Raw genomic sequence first — 17,451 nt, forward strand, 5'->3', positions numbered from 1 at the left:
GCAAAAATCGTCGCATTTTTCAAAGACTGCAGATATCTAAGGTATTATTTGGCTAGTCTCCAACTAGGAGCACATCTCTCTTGCCAAACCATCTCTATATTCATGAGCCTAGCATGATTTATTAGCTATTCTAAGTTAGATACTCATTGTGACATTCTGATACTCTTAAATTCATAATGAATGCTTCAGCTCTACACTGCTTTTTTTCTCCACCTATTCTACTTGTTGAAAATTCTTTAAGATTTTCACAGTGACTCAAAAGAACTTCACCTCAGTGAATATCAGACAAGTCCCCTCTCCTCTCCAGGAAAGACTTCAGCTCACCAAATTTACTTCCTTAAATATGCTGGTAAAATTAGACACGTCCCTATGTGAGCCTCCCTCTTCCCCCCAACTGTCCCAGTGCTAAACCAGGCACCAAAATGTCTTAGAGAAAGTTAAACCCAAACATTTAGATAAAAGATGACTGACATAACTTATTAGATGTTTTATTTCTAACTTATTAGAAAGACAGTTCACTCAACCATAATCCTGCCTGGTAGCTTCCTACCTTTCCAAGTGTTTGCTGTTTTGCAATTCAAGTAAGTGTTTATTTCAACTACAGGCAGCAGCAGCATAGTACCATGTCAAGAGAGGAAAAAAGGACTATCTTCTTCCAAGTTGGTTTTTCATTTGGGGTCAGTTTGGTTTTTTTTTCCTTTTACCATTACTATTTTTCTTAAACCCTCACCTGGCCTTCTACTTGTGGCTCCCCACTCTATGAGATTATCATTGGTATAATTAGTACTACATTCCACACCTCACTTTTCCAGAAACCTAGAAGCTGTACCCCCAGGGCAGCTGATCTGTGCTGTTATTGACAGAATTGGTACTACCAAACCAGCATGCCTTTACAAACAAAGAGATAACCAAGCATTAAATTACCCTGAATCAAATGTAAGCTGTGTCTCATTAATATCAAACACTCATTTCACTGGGTCCTCACTAACTTTCAAATACATAACTCGATATACATGCCAAGTAGAACTGAAAGCAGCTAGAGCTGATTTGGTTACGTGGGGGGTTTTGTTCATACTGCAGGGAACCTGTTCTGCTTCGCACCCTGGAAATCCTAGGCAGAGTGAAGAGGCAAGCGAGCACACAAGCAGCGAGACAAACATTGAGCTCCACATCCCTTCAGAGATTCACACACTGCATCCTAACTGAACTTCTCAGTAATTAAAATAAAAAGCAACACCTCTCAACCACCTCAGAAGCAAAGACATACATATTAAGCGACTAAAAAACAAAATATATCAAGGATAAGAAAGAATATTCTAGCTATGATGTTTTTTTCAAGTCAGAGGACACAGTAGAAAAACAGTAATTAGATCACCTAGTCTATATCCTTTAAGTTAAAGCCATAGCTCTCAGAGAAAGTTTCAGACATTACACGGATGTTATTCACCCTAATACTGAGCCTAGAAAGCCATGGAGATACTGGCTGGAACTACTACATCAATCCCCAAAATTCAATAGAATCTAAACCAGATGAAGACTTTGGGGACAAACATTACTTTGGCGGCGGGTGGGGTATATGCTAAAAAGCTTAAATGAAGTTGTGGCTAGGAAAACAAAGGAACAAAAAACCTCCCCTCAAACCATACATTTTAAAAAAAGTAAAATATTTTCTAAGAAAATGAATAGTGAACCAGCAGAAGACTGTTCAGTTGTATTAGGGAAAACAAAGCTCGAAACAACAAAGAAAAAGAATAATCAGGGTTGCTAATGCAGTGAGAACAGACTTTAAAGACAACCCCTGCTATGTCTCGAAAACTTAAAAGAATATTCTGACCATTATCAAAACACACAGTTTGATGATGATCATGGTGTAAGAAGCAGTTGGATGATGGAAAGAAGGTATGGAAATGACAAATCTTGAGGTAGTAGCTGAATGGTAGTGTACTCAAAGTTCTAAACCATAAAGGAGGAAAGAAAAACCAGAAAGGAGGGGAGGAAACAGAAGAAAATAACCCAGGAGGAATATGGAATAGATTAGTACTGGCAAAAGAACAAAGGTATATAAAGAAACTGAGAATATGACAACACTTGAAATGGGGAAGAATCAGGTTAAGGAATAAACTAACAATTTAACAATCAGAACAATAAGTTTTTGGTACAACCTTTGTAAGGGAACCAGGGAAAGAATTCAGTTTAAGAGCTTAAAGAAGTTCAGAAGAGAAAGGTATTACATGCTTTACAAATCCAGTCAACCAGACTGATCCAGTCCCAAATGCTTCATTCCTACAGATCTTCCTATTGCTACAGAAATATTGTGGATAAAAAAGAGGGGGGGGGGGGGGGGAAGCCAATAAGAAAACATGCCCCTGGAAAGCAGTCAGAACAGTGCATTTTTGCCAGAAAATAAAGAGACAGCTTGCACCAGAAACTGTTCCTGAACACATAGTGCTGTCCTGGAAGGGCTGGCAACCACTGACATAAGATTTTTATATCAAGAAGTAGCCTAATTGAGGACTCATCTTGAAAGAATCAATAAAGGAAGACCACCAATGCCTTTCTAGACTTGTAACTTTTGCAGTTTCTGTTGCCACTAACAACTCCATGGATCATTTTGGTATCTGTAATTCACTGCACTGTTGCTTGACACAAAACTGAAAAATAGAGGAGCAACTCAAGCACATCAGCAGCATAACTTTGTACCAAGTTTACAGGTCATAAATAGGCAGAGAGATAATGTGAGGCTGATAAAAACCCTGAGTCACTACCACTTAGGTATTCTAGCTGACCTGCCTTGAGCTGAAGATTCCCTTTCTCCAGAAACACAGCTTTTGGCTAAGAACCTTGAACACCTGTTCCTACCATCACAATTGAACTGGAAGACGACATGTATTTTCTTGAAACAATTATTCTTGTGTCATCATCACCAACAGTTAGCTAGACACAGAACCAGAGTTTTGTGACTGTCAGCAAGCCCTTCACTATGCAATTTCTTTGGCTGCAAAATCTACCCAAACTTGGTCTTCCACAGGGCTGTATCTATTGCTATAACCCTTACTGCAATGAAGCACTTACCTGTGGGAAGTCCTTTTCCCCTCAGCCTCTCCCGAATAGCCTGGCTCCTGTCTGGCTGCAATTTTCTATCTCCATTGCAAGAAAGTTGATCCACCTGCAAGAGAGGCAGTAACACAAAGTAAAATATTGAAAGAGCTCACATTAGTATGAAATAAGTGTCTGTTATGTAAATGCACAACATAAATCAGCACCAAACAGTTAAGTTCAAGTTCAGAGTGGAAGTTCAAACTTTTTTCATAAAAACAGGTTCATCAGTGAGAACATCCCCTAGAATATCCATATTTGAATAATCCAAGCATTATTTTTACTACATATTTGGTCTACTTTTTTTCCACTAAGTGTAAATTAAGTTCACAAGCATGTAACTTCAATACCTTCCACCCCTACAGAAAACCGGAGACACAGCAACACTCGAAAACCATATTTCATGGTTGCAACGTAACTGGAACTTGTGATTAGCCTGATGAGTTTTCTGTGTAACAGAAAGAACTATCTTGTACCTGATAGTTTTAGGCTGATACCTCACACAACTTATTACACATGTATAGTCTCATGCATTTGTGACAAGTCTTTTCAGCCCCTCAGGCACATTCCTTTTGTGTGTCAGGCTTAACTACTCCCACTAACTGTTAACTTTTTTTTTAATCCCTACTTCTCCCCCCCCCCCCCCCCCCCAAATTATTTCAGATGTACGATTATTCAAAGAGCAGTTTATTTGCTAAGACAAAGAATCTTTAGTGAGATCTTTTGATATGGTGAGAACCGGCATAACTTGGACAGTTGCTTAGCTGGAAGGCGGGAAGGAGAAATCAATCAGCCTTCTATCCATCACAGTTACAATGCAACTCAATTAACATTAAGTAGATTGAATCAGTCTTGTGCTGTATTACCCTTTACAAAACATACTAACATGGAAAGTGAACACATGCAAACAGGACCTCTCAGCTGTGCTTCACAGACCACCAAATGACCAGTTATAGAGCTAGGACCACTCTATCATTTGATAAGGCCGATCAAGGTTGGAGGCATGCTGATCTTTGAATAGCAAGTGGTACTATGGTTCTAAAAAAAATTTATATGCTTTTCTTATTAACTTAAAAATTCCAGCACACATACAGAGCACTAGACATTAAAAACAGCAGTGATGGCTAGCTAAGGTGCACAAAAACACAGTAGCACAGCTATGTTGTTGGTTCTGCCAACACTCTGTTCTATTCGGCTATTTTGTTCTTATCTTCTTGCAAAGCCAGTGCAGCGACATGTTATGAATTAGGTTAGAAAGCTTACTGTCAGAGGAAATCTAGAAGATTAGCAAAACTTCAGCACTGGATAACTGCCAGTAGTCCTGCTCCTTCATTATCAACGTGATATATGAGACAGGAACACACTTGCGAGATTCAGCTCTCCACTGGATTTCAGTACATGAATTTGGGACCACTATTGCTGTCTTTGGCAGGCTGGTCTAGATTAGTCTGTCACACTAACCTCAGACTCCCTCTGAAAGTCTGCTGACAAGAACAAGATGAGGAAAAGCAGAAAATTTGCTAAGTAGAATGGGCCATTAAGAACTTGGAGACTAATGACTCACTCTCCACAGTAGCTGTTTCTATAGCTCATGGCCCAATTTAAGGTTTGGATCTTTATTTTAATAGTTTCACTGATTAAGGCCTTGTAGGCCTTTATTTCACTGAATCACAGACTAGCTCCACTTGGCAACTACAAGAAACTTCAAGACATTACAGCAAGGAGCACTCAACTGATAGGCATAACCTCACAGACTAGACTATGCTTTGTGGGGCTCAGGCTCAGCACTGCTTCTGAAGGCCTGTCACAATCAGCTGCTGACAAATATTAGACAAATGCAGGGATCTCTGACCTCATGCAAGTGTTTCCAAACCAGATTTATGAAGAAACTATCTAAAAATCAGATCATAACAACTTTTCTAAAGAAGGAAACCTTATCAAGTCAAACATTTTTCTTACAATTACAGTGCTGGCTCTCCATACACCAATTTTTACATTGGCATAACCCCTATGAGATAAGAACCCAGGAGTTTCAACGATATAAAGCCAGATAAAATTCGGCACCATCATTCCAGCAATAAATAACCAATCGGCATTTGTTATAATTATAAACAGAACACAAAAGAAGCAAGTATTGGCCAGAGAACAATCTAACAACCTTGAAAATTTATTGCCTTCATTTCTACTCAGAGCCTTGAAATTATTTAACTATTCTGAAATTATGTTGTAATGGTTTAGGTTAAGGGAGATGTTGCCTGTCAGGAAGAGTAACTTTGCAAGATGAGCTCATGTAGTTTCTTTCGCTTCTGAAAACAGTTTAAAGCATTTGTCATCATTAGACAGTAACGTCCTCCACAATTATCAAATCCAAGAGCTGAGCAGAAGTGCAAGAGAACTGGCACACCTCCTAAGTTGTTGCTCTTCCTGTTAACAAGCAACTCCCCAAAAGTCAAGCAGAACTTCCAAAAATAAAATCCTGAGAAACAATTTCTGGAACATTCCAAGTAGCAACAAGTCTAAGGCTCACCCTTTTGTTCTCCCGTTTTTCCCAACTTTTTTTTCACTGAAGACAAACATTTCTCAAAATTATCTTCCTCAGAAACAGCAGTCGTAAATGCATATTCCAGAAGGAATTGTCAGGTGCACAAACTGTTACAAGGGGAGAGAGGCAATTCTCTCCTTTCAACACTCACCCTTATCAAAATTGCAACATAGCAAAACAAGAGGAAGAATGACTGCAGAGTGACTCTGAATTAGCACCTTTACTCTCTTCCTGCTCATCTCTATTATTCCTCAAATGCTGACACAGACTTACCCCAGACAGGCTTCCCAGAACCAGTCTGACCAACTGTTTCACATACGAAAAAGAAGGCGCACAATTACTGTTCCTTATGTGGGCACTGCAAGCATCCAGAACAGTCCGTACAGATACACGGGCATAAATGACATCCTCGCACATGCCAAGAAGTATGCTGTTGAGATGATCTCCAAGTTTGATTGGCTAGTGACAAACAGAAACAGGAGGAATAGGAGAATAATTTTTAATAGTGACTTGTGGTACACACAGGAACCAAAGACATTCAACACAGTGAAGTAACTATTAATGAGACTTACTGCCTATATTATCTGAGTGCCAATTTGAAAGTCACCATCTAGGTGGTGAAAAAATAGCTGCTGCAGATCAGGAGACAGGCGTTCAGTATCTAGATTTGACTCCTAGTCTATAACAATCTGGTCCAAACAAGCTGCCCGACCTGTAAGGTCAGGATACCAATGCTTTCCTTTCTCAAGGGTTTCAGGACTAGTGAAAAGGTTCAGAGGAAAATTTCTTTGTTCTTGAACATTCTGCCAGTCACAAGCATAAAACTCAATCCTCACTACGACCATTTTGTAACCCTCTGTCTGCTACACTCATCTTCTACAGCTCCTCACCTCAGCAATATTCTGCAGCAGCTGTGTTAGCATTTCTGAAGTCCAGTGACATCAAACAATATCAACAACAAGTAAGGATTAAAAAAACCCCAGCAAAGCTACTTATTAAGGAAGCAGGGTTTCATAGTTGCAGAACAACACCCAAACAGTTAAGAACAATCTAATTTAATTCTCTTCTACTCAGTCAGTTAATCCAGCACACTCTTCATGGAATATCACTCCTCAGGGTATGCAATATTCAGCAACAACACTTGTTCTTAGATGCTGCAGGCACTTGGGACTTGAGCTTTCCGATCCACAACTCTCAAAGTGTGTGGTTACCCATGAAGTTACAAGCATTGTTGTGATTTTTGCATGACAGAGCACTTCAAACCATTACAATCTTCCAGTCTTCCATGTATTAGCACTCAAACTGTACTGTGAAAAAAGTATTCTGGACCACCCTGATTTAATTAACATAGACTTTTGCCATCTATCTGTTCAGCACTTCTAACTAATCGTGAAAATCACTCTTGTGTGCAACTATACTCCCAGCAGAGAAGCAGCTCATTAACTGACACAGGCAGGCAAATATGATAGAGGAAAAAAAAAAAAGAAAATCTGCACGTGCAAATTCACACTTAAAAGTTATAAGTAATGCCATACACAGACTGTCCTTTTGCCTCTACCATCTCCACAGGACAGAGACATCCCAAAGGTAAATTCCAGACTTCTGCTCCCACGTTTTTTCCATCCATACCTCACCCTGTCTTTGAAAAAATATTGTTATATCAAAAGGTAGATCACTCCTTCCCACTGCATTACTGTGAAACTGTTGCTACAATCTAATACCAAAGGAAGAAACAAAGAAAGAGGAGGCTGAAATTCATGCCTACTTCCTGCTCAACACCTACCTCTACCTACCTTAAGTCACTCTCCCATTACTCCTGAATACTATTCCTTTTACCTCCTACACAGCAGGAGAGCAAAGAAAGGGGATAGTGGTCTAAGAGAATACTGGGGCTTTTGGAACAGGCACAGTAGGCATTGCAAATAAGCATCCCTGAAACAATCATAGCTTCAAATTTTCTGACTTTTGCATTCAGGCAGCTACTTCCAAATCAGTACGACTGAGAACCCAACTACCAACTCTGTTAAATAAAATATTAGGAACTGAACACAAATTGCCAAAGAGCCTTTCAAAATTTCCTTCCTTACCCTTACACATAACACCAACTAGTAGGACTGAACACAGATACTAAACAAAAATAGCTTGTATCCTTGAGTTGCACAATGCTCTGCCAAATCCTGCAACTGCAAGTCCATCATTAAATGATTTTTTGGATGCATTTAATCTTATTTCACTCTTTTAGATACCGACTTCTAGAAGTTTAATCGGGGGTGGGAAGGAGCACCCAAGAAGATGATTAATCACATCTTCAGTCAGTTTTGGAAAGACAGTCTAGGAGTTCTGCTGGGTGTGTGAAATAGCCCCCATTGAGCAATAACACTCAGCTGTAGGCAGTCTGCAACTGTGTCTGCACTGACTGACAAGTCAATAGCAAGAGTCTACTCCCTGTTCCAAACAATTCATACCCTTTTCTTGGCCATTGTGTAATGTAAGTACCTGTATGTGCCATGTCCAAACTCAGAGAAGTTATGGCAGCACAGAGAACAAGTTCCTTTATTATGCATAAAGCAACAATGTTATTTAAATATTTCTTTTTATATAAGCCTAAACCAAAACAAATCGTTTTCTCCTTTGTCAGCAGCTTAAACTGTTGTCTTTCAGCCTGCAACACAGGATAGACTAGCACAGATATATCTTCATGGAAACTAACATAAATGTAGTATCAGCACCTTCTTTCTGCAAGACAGCACCACCACCACCCTCACACACTCCACAGGAAAAAGCTTCAAGTACAGGAAAGAAATTTTACTCTTCAGTGTCTCATTGTGACACCCTGCCAAGTTAACTCAATTGCAGATTCAGTCACACTATCAACTCTGAAGTTGCAATATTAAACAAAACCAAATCTAAACTTACCTGACTTTGAGGAACTTCATGGTCAGCTCCCCAAAAGAGTGCCATACCGAGAGAATAAATATGGACCTGTCACAAGACACAAGATATTTGTCAACTCATTGAACAGGACTGGAAATGCGAAGAGGAACTTTAGAGTAGAACAACTAACTTAACATGATTTTGCCTATATATACGCATCTGTTATTTAAGCTCAGTTGTCTTTCAAATTGTTCTTCTCCTTTGGCATGAGTGTCAGAGAAGCAAATCCTACTGCTATGAAACATGCTGTGTCTAAACAGTGCCTCTATCATCACTGTTCAATTTTAAGCTTTCAGCTCACATTGAAGCCAGAAGCACAGGTAATCCATGCAATCTCTCTGGTGTGGGGTACAGACTGCATGGCTGTGTCCAAGGATCCTCAAAACTTTAGTCTGAAGGCAAGGCAGACCTTAGCAGGACTCAAAGAGCAGGCTACTATTGTCAAAAGATCCCTAACATTGCGATCAAAGGAAAAAAATGAATCAACAGCAGTCACCTTAATCTATTATTGATATTTGAAGATACAGATATATTACCACCCATATAATTAATGACTAATATCAACATTAATGACATCAATATATCTTTAACATATTAAGCCCATCAGGACAGGGAATAAAACCTCTAAATACTGCAGAATTAAGAGCACAAACACTGCCTCTGTGAGTGGCTGTGAAAAAGAATGGGTAAGTATGTGCAGAAAAAAAGCAGGTTTTCTGTACTTTAAGTAACATACACTAGTGATGGCTCTTTCTACCAAATTATTAGTAACATTTGTGCTACTTAAAGCAAAAGTTTATTAAATTGTGCAGGCAATGAACAACAATTACAGGAACGGCAACAAATTCAAAGCAATTAGCTTAAGTCAGTTTCTTCATTAACTAAAAGCGAAACATCTTACTTAAGTCCTAAGTATATACATTGACAAGATCTGTCCATACTCAGGTATTTCGTGTACAGATTTTAAAAAACTTAGGTGTAAATTGAATATACAAGTGTAATGGATAGACTCAACAGAACCTATGAAATGATAAAAATATTTTCATACACTGTATACGTAGAGTTGATAAAAACCACACATCTAGAACTAGCTTAAGGTTGTACAGAGAATTCATCTCTTGAGAGGAGTCTCTTAGCCTACTCAAGACAACAAAATATATTCTTGAAGACTCAGAAAAAGGATAAGCATAAATGTTTTTCTTTTTAGACCAGATTGCTTGAAAGACATTATACCATTACTGCACTGTGCCAGGAATTAACCCCAAAACACAATTATGATGTATTTTTAGATTTCTATTATAAAACAGGAAAAAAGGTTTTTTTATGTATTCAGAAGAACAATACACAACTTTGTGACAGGGTAAGGAAGTAATTACTAAATGCACTTAATAAGCAACATGTTATTAAAGATGTCCTCATAAATTTAATGTGCTTTATTGATATAAAATTGGAATTCCACGTACTCAGAGAAGCACTCCAATCCTAAACTTCTGCCACTGCCACTTAAATCTTGTGGGATGGTCTCTGTCAAGCACAGTGTATGAGTCAGCACAGGACAGAAAGGTTTCCATCAGTATAAGGCAGCGATATACCAGATACTGCTGACAAATGGTTACTCACTGGTACTGTTCCACCCAGTTGACTGACAGACGCTGAAGATGAAGGACCGGGGTCAGGTGGTGTGCATTCAGACATAGATGTTCAAAGAGGATATTCAGGTAGAGAAAAATACAGAAACTTTTGTGTGTGTGTGATAAAGCTGGAGCAGAACCATGGAGGATTTCTTTGCAATCGTGCTCAGAAGGGAAAATAAGAAGGCAAATTTGTTTGTCAGTGGCGGGTTCTGGCAGACTGCAGTAGTGCTGTATGCAGGTGCAAATGAAACACAGCTTTATGCTAGATGCAAGTACATAGCCAGCACTGTGTACCTAACAACTGCTCACCCACCAGCCGCCTCCTCCCAGAAAGCAAGCGCTGGCCAAAGTAAGGTCTTGTTCTTCCATGCAACGAACAGAATAGGACAAAGTCACAGACAAGTATCAAGGGTTCATCAATTAATACCACTGCCCCATTCAACGGGAAACATGATATTTCAAATACTGAGAAAATTGTTCTGTATCTGATTTATTATCTCTTACCCTTTCAATTGAAATACTAGAAAGTCTTCCTTACATATGCAGCTATACCACAGCTATACAGGAAAAGGTCAATATACTTTCAGGGTACTAACGCATGGAAAACCAAAACACCCTTTTCAGGACAGACACAGGCACACAGGCACACGCGGCCGGACACGGACAGGGAGAGACGCACAGAGAGAGAGAGAGAGAGACAGAGAGAGAGAGAGAGAGACGCACAGAGAGAGAGAGAGAGAGAGACGCACAGACAGAGAGAGAGAGAGAGGCAGAGAGAGACGCACAGACAGAGAGAGAGAGAGAGAGAGGCAGAGAGAGACGCACAGACAGAGAGAGAGAGAGAGAGAGGCAGAGAGAGACGCACAGACAGAGAGAGAGAGAGAGAGAGGCAGAGAGAGACGCACAGACAGAGAGAGAGAGAGAGAGAGGCAGAGAGAGACGCACAGACAGAGAGAGAGAGAGAGAGAGGCAGAGAGAGACGCACAGACAGAGAGAGAGAGAGAGAGAGGCAGAGAGAGACGCACAGACAGAGAGAGAGGCAGAGAGACGCACAGACAGAGAGAGAGGCAGAGAGAGAGAGAGGCAGAGAGAGAGAGAGGCAGAGAGAGAGAGAGGCAGAGAGAGAGAGGGGCAGAGAGAGAGAGAGGCAGAGAGAGAGAGAGGCAGAGAGAGAGAGAGGCAGAGAGAGAGAGAGGCAGAGAGAGAGAGGGGCAGAGAGAGAGAGGGGCAGAGAGAGAGAGGGGCAGAGAGAGAGAGGGGCAGAGAGAGAGAGAGGCAGAGAGAGAGAGAGGCAGAGAGAGAGAGGGGCAGAGAGAGAGAGGGGCAGAGAGAGAGAGGGGCAGAGAGAGAGAGGGGCAGAGAGAGAGAGAGGCAGAGAGAGAGAGGGGCAGAGAGAGAGAGGGGCAGAGAGAGAGAGGGGCAGAGAGAGAGAGAGGCAGAGAGAGAGAGGGGCAGAGAGAGAGAGGGGCAGAGAGAGAGAGGGGCAGAGAGAGAGAGGGGCAGAGAGAGAGAGGGGCAGAGAGAGAGAGGGGCAGAGAGAGAGAGGGGCAGAGAGAGAGAGGGGCAGAGAGAGAGAGGGGCAGAGAGAGAGAGGGGCAGAGAGAGAGAGGGGCAGAGAGAGAGAGGGGCAGAGAGAGAGAGAGGCAGAGAGAGAGAGAGGCAGAGAGAGAGAGGGGCAGAGAGAGAGAGGGGCAGAGAGAGAGAGGGGCAGAGAGAGAGAGGGGCAGAGAGAGAGAGGGGCAGAGAGAGAGAGGGGCAGAGAGAGAGAGGGGCAGAGAGAGAGAGGGGCAGAGAGAGAGAGGGGCAGAGAGAGAGAGGGGCAGAGAGAGAGAGGGGCAGAGAGAGAGAGGGGCAGAGAGAGAGAGAGGCAGAGAGAGAGAGAGGCAGAGAGAGAGAGGGGCAGAGAGAGAGAGGGGCAGAGAGAGAGAGGGGCAGAGAGAGAGAGAGGCAGAGAGAGAGAGGGGCAGAGAGAGAGAGGGGCAGAGAGAGAGAGGGGCAGAGAGAGAGAGAGGCAGAGAGAGAGAGAGGCAGAGAGAGAGAGGGGCAGAGAGAGAGAGGGGCAGAGAGAGAGAGGGGCAGAGAGAGAGAGGGGCAGAGAGAGAGAGGGGCAGAGAGAGAGAGGGGCAGAGAGAGAGAGGGGCAGAGAGAGAGAGGGGCAGAGAGAGAGAGGGGCAGAGAGAGAGAGGGGCAGAGAGAGAGAGGGGCAGAGAGGGGCAGAGAGGGGCAGAGAGGGGCAGAGAGGGGCAGAGAGGGGCAGAGAGGGGCAGAGAGGGGCAGAGAGGGGCAGAGAGGGGCAGAGAGGGGCAGAGAGGGGCAGAGAGGGGCAGAGAGGGGCAGAGAGGCAGAGAGAGAGAGAGAGAGAGGCACAGACAGAGAGAGAGAGAGAGAGAGGCACAGACAGAGAGAGAGAGAGAGAGGCACAGACAGAGAGACAGAGAGAGAGGCACAGACAGAGAGACAGAGAGAGAGGCACAGACAGAGAGACAGAGACACACACGCACACAGAGAGACACAGACACACACTCTCGCACACAGAGAGACAGAGACACAGAGACGCGCACAGGCAGAGGCAGAGCGAGGCACAGGCAGAGGCAGAGCGAGGCACAGGCAGAGGCAGAGCGAGGCAGGCAGACAGGCACACACAGAGACAGAGAGACAGGCACACACAGAGACAGAGAGACAGGCACACACAGAGACAGAGAGACAGGCACACACAGAGACAGAGAGACAGGCACACACAGAGACAGAGAGACAGGCACACACAGAGACAGAGAGACAGGCACACACAGAGACAGAGAGACAGGCACACACAGAGACAGAGAGACAGGCACACACAGAGACAGAGAGACAGGCACACACAGAGACAGAGAGACAGGCACACACAGAGACAGAGAGGCACACAGAGACAGAGAGGCGCACACGGACGCACAGGGGCGCGCGCGCGCAGACACGGACGCGCGCAGACACGGACGCGCGCAGACACGGACGCGCGCAGACACGGACGCGCGCAGACACGGACGCGCGCAGACACGGACGCGCGCAGACACGGACGCGCGCAGACACGGACGCGCGCAGACACGGACGCGCGCGCGCGCAGACACGGACGCACGCGCGCGCAGACACGGACGCACGCGCGCGCAGACACGGACGCACGCGCGCGCAGACACGGACGCACGCGCGCGCAGACACGGACGCACGCGCGCGCAGACACGGACGCACGCGCGCGCAGACACGGACGCGCACTACAAAAATTGCCCCCAATCCATCCCCTCCCTCAAAAATGCAAGAACAGCACTTTAAAAGTCTGTTATCAGAACTGTTAATTCTAATCAGAGAAGTAGTCATGGTCCTGAGATTGTCAGTGTTCAAGGAGCATTTGGGCAACACATCGATATATGATTTCTTTTTTGGGTTGCCCTCTGTGGACTCTGGCGTTGGACTCAATGATCCTCACAGGTCCCTTCCAACTCAGGATAGTCTATCTTTCTACTATTCTAAGCTTCAACGTAATGGAAAATATTTCTGAAACCTAGAGGTGCACCATCCTCAACAAAAATATTATTGTACAACCATGCAATCAGACCTCAAAACTAAAACACGCTACCCTACCAATCTAGCTGAAAAAAGCTTTCAAAATAAAAGCAAAGTGAAACAGTTTGTGATGTGGTACTCCATCAACAGTATTTCAAGCTTTATATTAACTTAAGAAGGTTTTCCAAGTAGAACATTTCGAAGTTACCTGCAAGCCACTACTACATAGAAAACAAAACCAAACCTGCTACGTAACAGTTAAACTCATTTTTGGATCTTAATGTAATGCCTGCACACATATCATGTAACTCTCTCCTACTTGATACACCTTAACCTCAAGAAAAAAAAAATCCAATAGTCATATTGCTGATTGACTGGTGTTTGACAGTTCCACTTACAAACTTCTGCTTATCATAGTTTGACAGCCTTAGGTTGTGTCAGATAGTCTGTTTGCAAGATCATCGCTGCTTCAGGTTTGTGCAGCATTCCAATACTACCTAATAACCGTTCATATTTAAAATACTCTTCTCTCTCTCTCTCCATGAAGTAACCTTTGATTTAGAGGCACATAACATGCATATCTCAAAAATGAAAGCATTTATTTAAAAATTCTAGTTAATTTTTGTATTATGATACTTCTAATATTTTCCACAATACATAAATCAACATCAAATTCATTTCCCAAATTAATCTTTCATTATAATTTTGAATGGTTTGCTTACTCTATTTCAAATAAGCTTGCAGTTACCTCAGACTTATTTTGATTCGAATTGACTGGGAGTCTTGGAATCAAAGAGAGTACTCATTGACTATCGTTTTTTCTAATATTTATCCTTGATTACACTGATACTTGTGTTAGCAAGTAAAGTAGTAACTCAAGAGATGAATGCAACCCTGTAACTGTCTGTTGCCTTAAGAAACAAGATGTTTTTCTACCTTCAGCAGCTTTCAGACATGGTCTGATATCAGAACAACCAAAAAGAAACACACTGATGATTTCCAGTAAGTTAATTCAGTGAACTACAGCAAGTTGTGACAAAACAAACACCAAAAAAAAAAACCCAAACATGTTAAAAGTTACCACAGTCAGCATGTGTAAAGAAAGATCTAAGAAACATGAAGTCAATTTATCAACACAAATAACCAGTGTACCATACAACACACTTTTTAATACAAATACATACAAATAAACAGTTTAATACAAATGTAAATGGAAACAGCCAAAAACACTGATGAACATATCCTGGCTTGTATCAGCAATAGCGTGGCCAGCAGGAGCCGGGAAGTGATTGTGTCCCTGTACTTGGCACTGATGAGGCCACACCTTGAACACTGTGTTCAGTTTTGGGCCCTTCACTACACGCGGGTCATTGATCTACTACAGTGTGTCCAGAGAAGGGCAAAGCAGCTGGTGAAGGGTCTGGAGAGCACATCTTAAGAGGAACTGATTGGGGAACTGGGGTTGTTTAGCCTGGAGAAGAGGAGGCTGAGGAAAGACCTTATCACTCTCTACAACTACCTGAAAGGTGGGTGTCGGTCTCTTCACCCAAGTCACTAGTGATAGGATGAGAGGAAATGGCCTCAAGTTGCATCAGGGGAGGTTTAGATTGGGTATTAGGAAAAATGTCTTTACTGAAAGAGTGGTCAGGCATTGGAACAGGCTGCTCAGAGAGGTGGTGGAGTCACCATCCCTGGAGGTGTTCAAAAAATGACTTCAGGTCAGAGGTTAGGAAGCATGGTGGTGTTGCATTGATGGTTGGACTTGATGATCCTAGAGGTCTTTTCCAGCCCTAATGATTCTAAGCTATTCATCAGCCCTACTAACTTCAACTAATAAAGCCGTAATAGGACAAAAGTTTTTGTACAAAGTTATCTTTCAGGTAGCTTTCTCCTTCCATACAAGCAAGTATACAAATAAACCCAAGAAGACTGATATGTTTGACACATTTCGCACAAGTGTACTATACCTATCTAAACATACCAATCCGTAGCTCCCAACCAGGGGATTATAGACCAGTATTACAGATACTCCAGTCTTTTTTTTTTTTTTTCTTTCCCTAATGCATTATCAAAGATTATTTTTACATATACTGGCATATACCACTGCCATCATAAAAAGACTTCAATTCTTTGTACACAATGGAACATTTCAGCTGGAGGGTCTCACATGAGCAGATGCAGAATGAGTAGCCCACAGATCCCATCTTCATATAGCTGTCTTTCACTGCATCCAGACATGACTACCACACTGGGAGAAGAGCTATGTGATTTATCCACAAGGCTTTAAACTGTGAACAAGAATGGCGGCAGCTAGTTTTCTTCCAATGTTTTTGTACCATCCCAGGCTATCAGAACAGTCCATTTTCTCCCTTGAGTGTGTGCAAAACACATGCAGAAAACAAGTAGAGCTCAAACACAAAACAGGTTAATTCATCTCAAGCCCAAAGCCTGAAGCTTCAACCTAATGCTAAAGCTGGATACCACAAGCTAAAGGGTTTTCTTTAGTTTATATGTAACTGTGTGTGTAATTTGCTTATGGAACACCAGAGCTTGTCTATTTCCACATCCAATTGTTTCCCAATGAAAACAGCAACACAGGTGCTGCAGCCTAGAGTCTCAATTGTGTTATCACCTTCCAGGAAGCAAGGTTATACTGATATCATTAAATCAATTCACACAGCCATGATCAGAGAGGATTAATCAGCACTGCATATGTGCAGAATGCCAGTATTTGGTCATCACCTATTGATATGCTCTGTGATGGAGTTTACAGGACACAGGGGTCCCGCTGAGTATTTCCTTCCCAAAGATTAAGACACATCATAGCATTGCTTTTAGTAGTAACCGTCCTCTAATTTCAAAAAGAAAAAAAAAGTAACATACTGAGTTAATGCTAGCACAGAACAAAGAATGCAATTGGCCCTGACAAAGGTCACAAACGTGTAATTTCAAAACTTTCTTCTGAAGTTTTAAAGGCCTGTTTTGTATATTAACTTCAGAGTTGGCACTAGAGGTAACGTTACTGCCTTCAACAGTGTTGTTTCTCTTGAAAGAAGATAAACAGTTCCGACAGTATGACTACAGAGCTTGGCAGCTGCATCCTACATAACCGATCCCGAATTTGCATTAATGTCAGTCAGTGTTATTTTTACTTCTCTATTAAAACTTTCAAGCTAGGTTGCTAATTGCTTATAATTTTGTCATAGATAAAATTATATACCTATTTTATTATACCATTAATTTTTACTATATTGCAGGGCAAGAAGGACGTCTAAAGGTCTTGCAAGTAACGGAGGAAACTGATTTTTGGTAGGTATTCGGTGATACAGTCCTAAAGAAAACTTGACTATATACACGGTTTAGAAGAAAAAAGCTGCAAACACAGAACATTCAACATGGAAAAACACGTTTTAGTAGTTCTTGTGCATACAAGAGCAATCAATGCCAATATCAGTTTCCTCTAGAGTTAGAAGATGTTGCTGTTCTTCCTGGAGGAAGACTGCCAAATGCTATAATTGTTCCCAGATCACAACACTGGCTGTGGCTAGCTTCCTTCTCTAAGAATTATTGATCCAGAGAAGCCAAGGAGATGAAGTAGAGCTCAGCCTCCTTCTTACTCCCACCACTATCTTTGACTAGGCCAAGGGGATGGTTTTCTGGGGAAAGCATTACCATTTTTAACAAATTATTGTTAAGAACACATTTCAGAAGCTA

General features: G+C 42.3%; 1 protein-coding gene across 3 annotated transcripts in view; it reads right to left on the reverse strand.

Annotated features, from left to right (window-relative positions):
- PTPN13 (protein tyrosine phosphatase non-receptor type 13) overlaps positions 1–17,451 on the reverse strand; it is a 129,265-nt gene that overhangs the window by 73,910 nt on the left and 37,904 nt on the right. For all 3 annotated transcript variants that reach the window (XM_064450379.1, XM_064450378.1, XM_064450377.1), the window contains 3 exons: positions 8,555–8,620; positions 5,912–6,097; positions 3,073–3,166 (listed from right to left, as the gene is read on the reverse strand). In XM_064450379.1, coding sequence (XP_064306449.1) covers positions 3,073–3,166; positions 5,912–6,097; positions 8,555–8,620 — 346 coding nt within the window. The remainder of the gene's footprint in view (positions 1–3,072; positions 3,167–5,911; positions 6,098–8,554; positions 8,621–17,451) is intronic.

The sequence above is a fragment of the Phalacrocorax carbo genome, chromosome 4 (assembly GCF_963921805.1).
Source record: "Phalacrocorax carbo chromosome 4, bPhaCar2.1, whole genome shotgun sequence".
Lineage (NCBI taxonomy): Eukaryota > Metazoa > Chordata > Aves > Suliformes > Phalacrocoracidae > Phalacrocorax > Phalacrocorax carbo.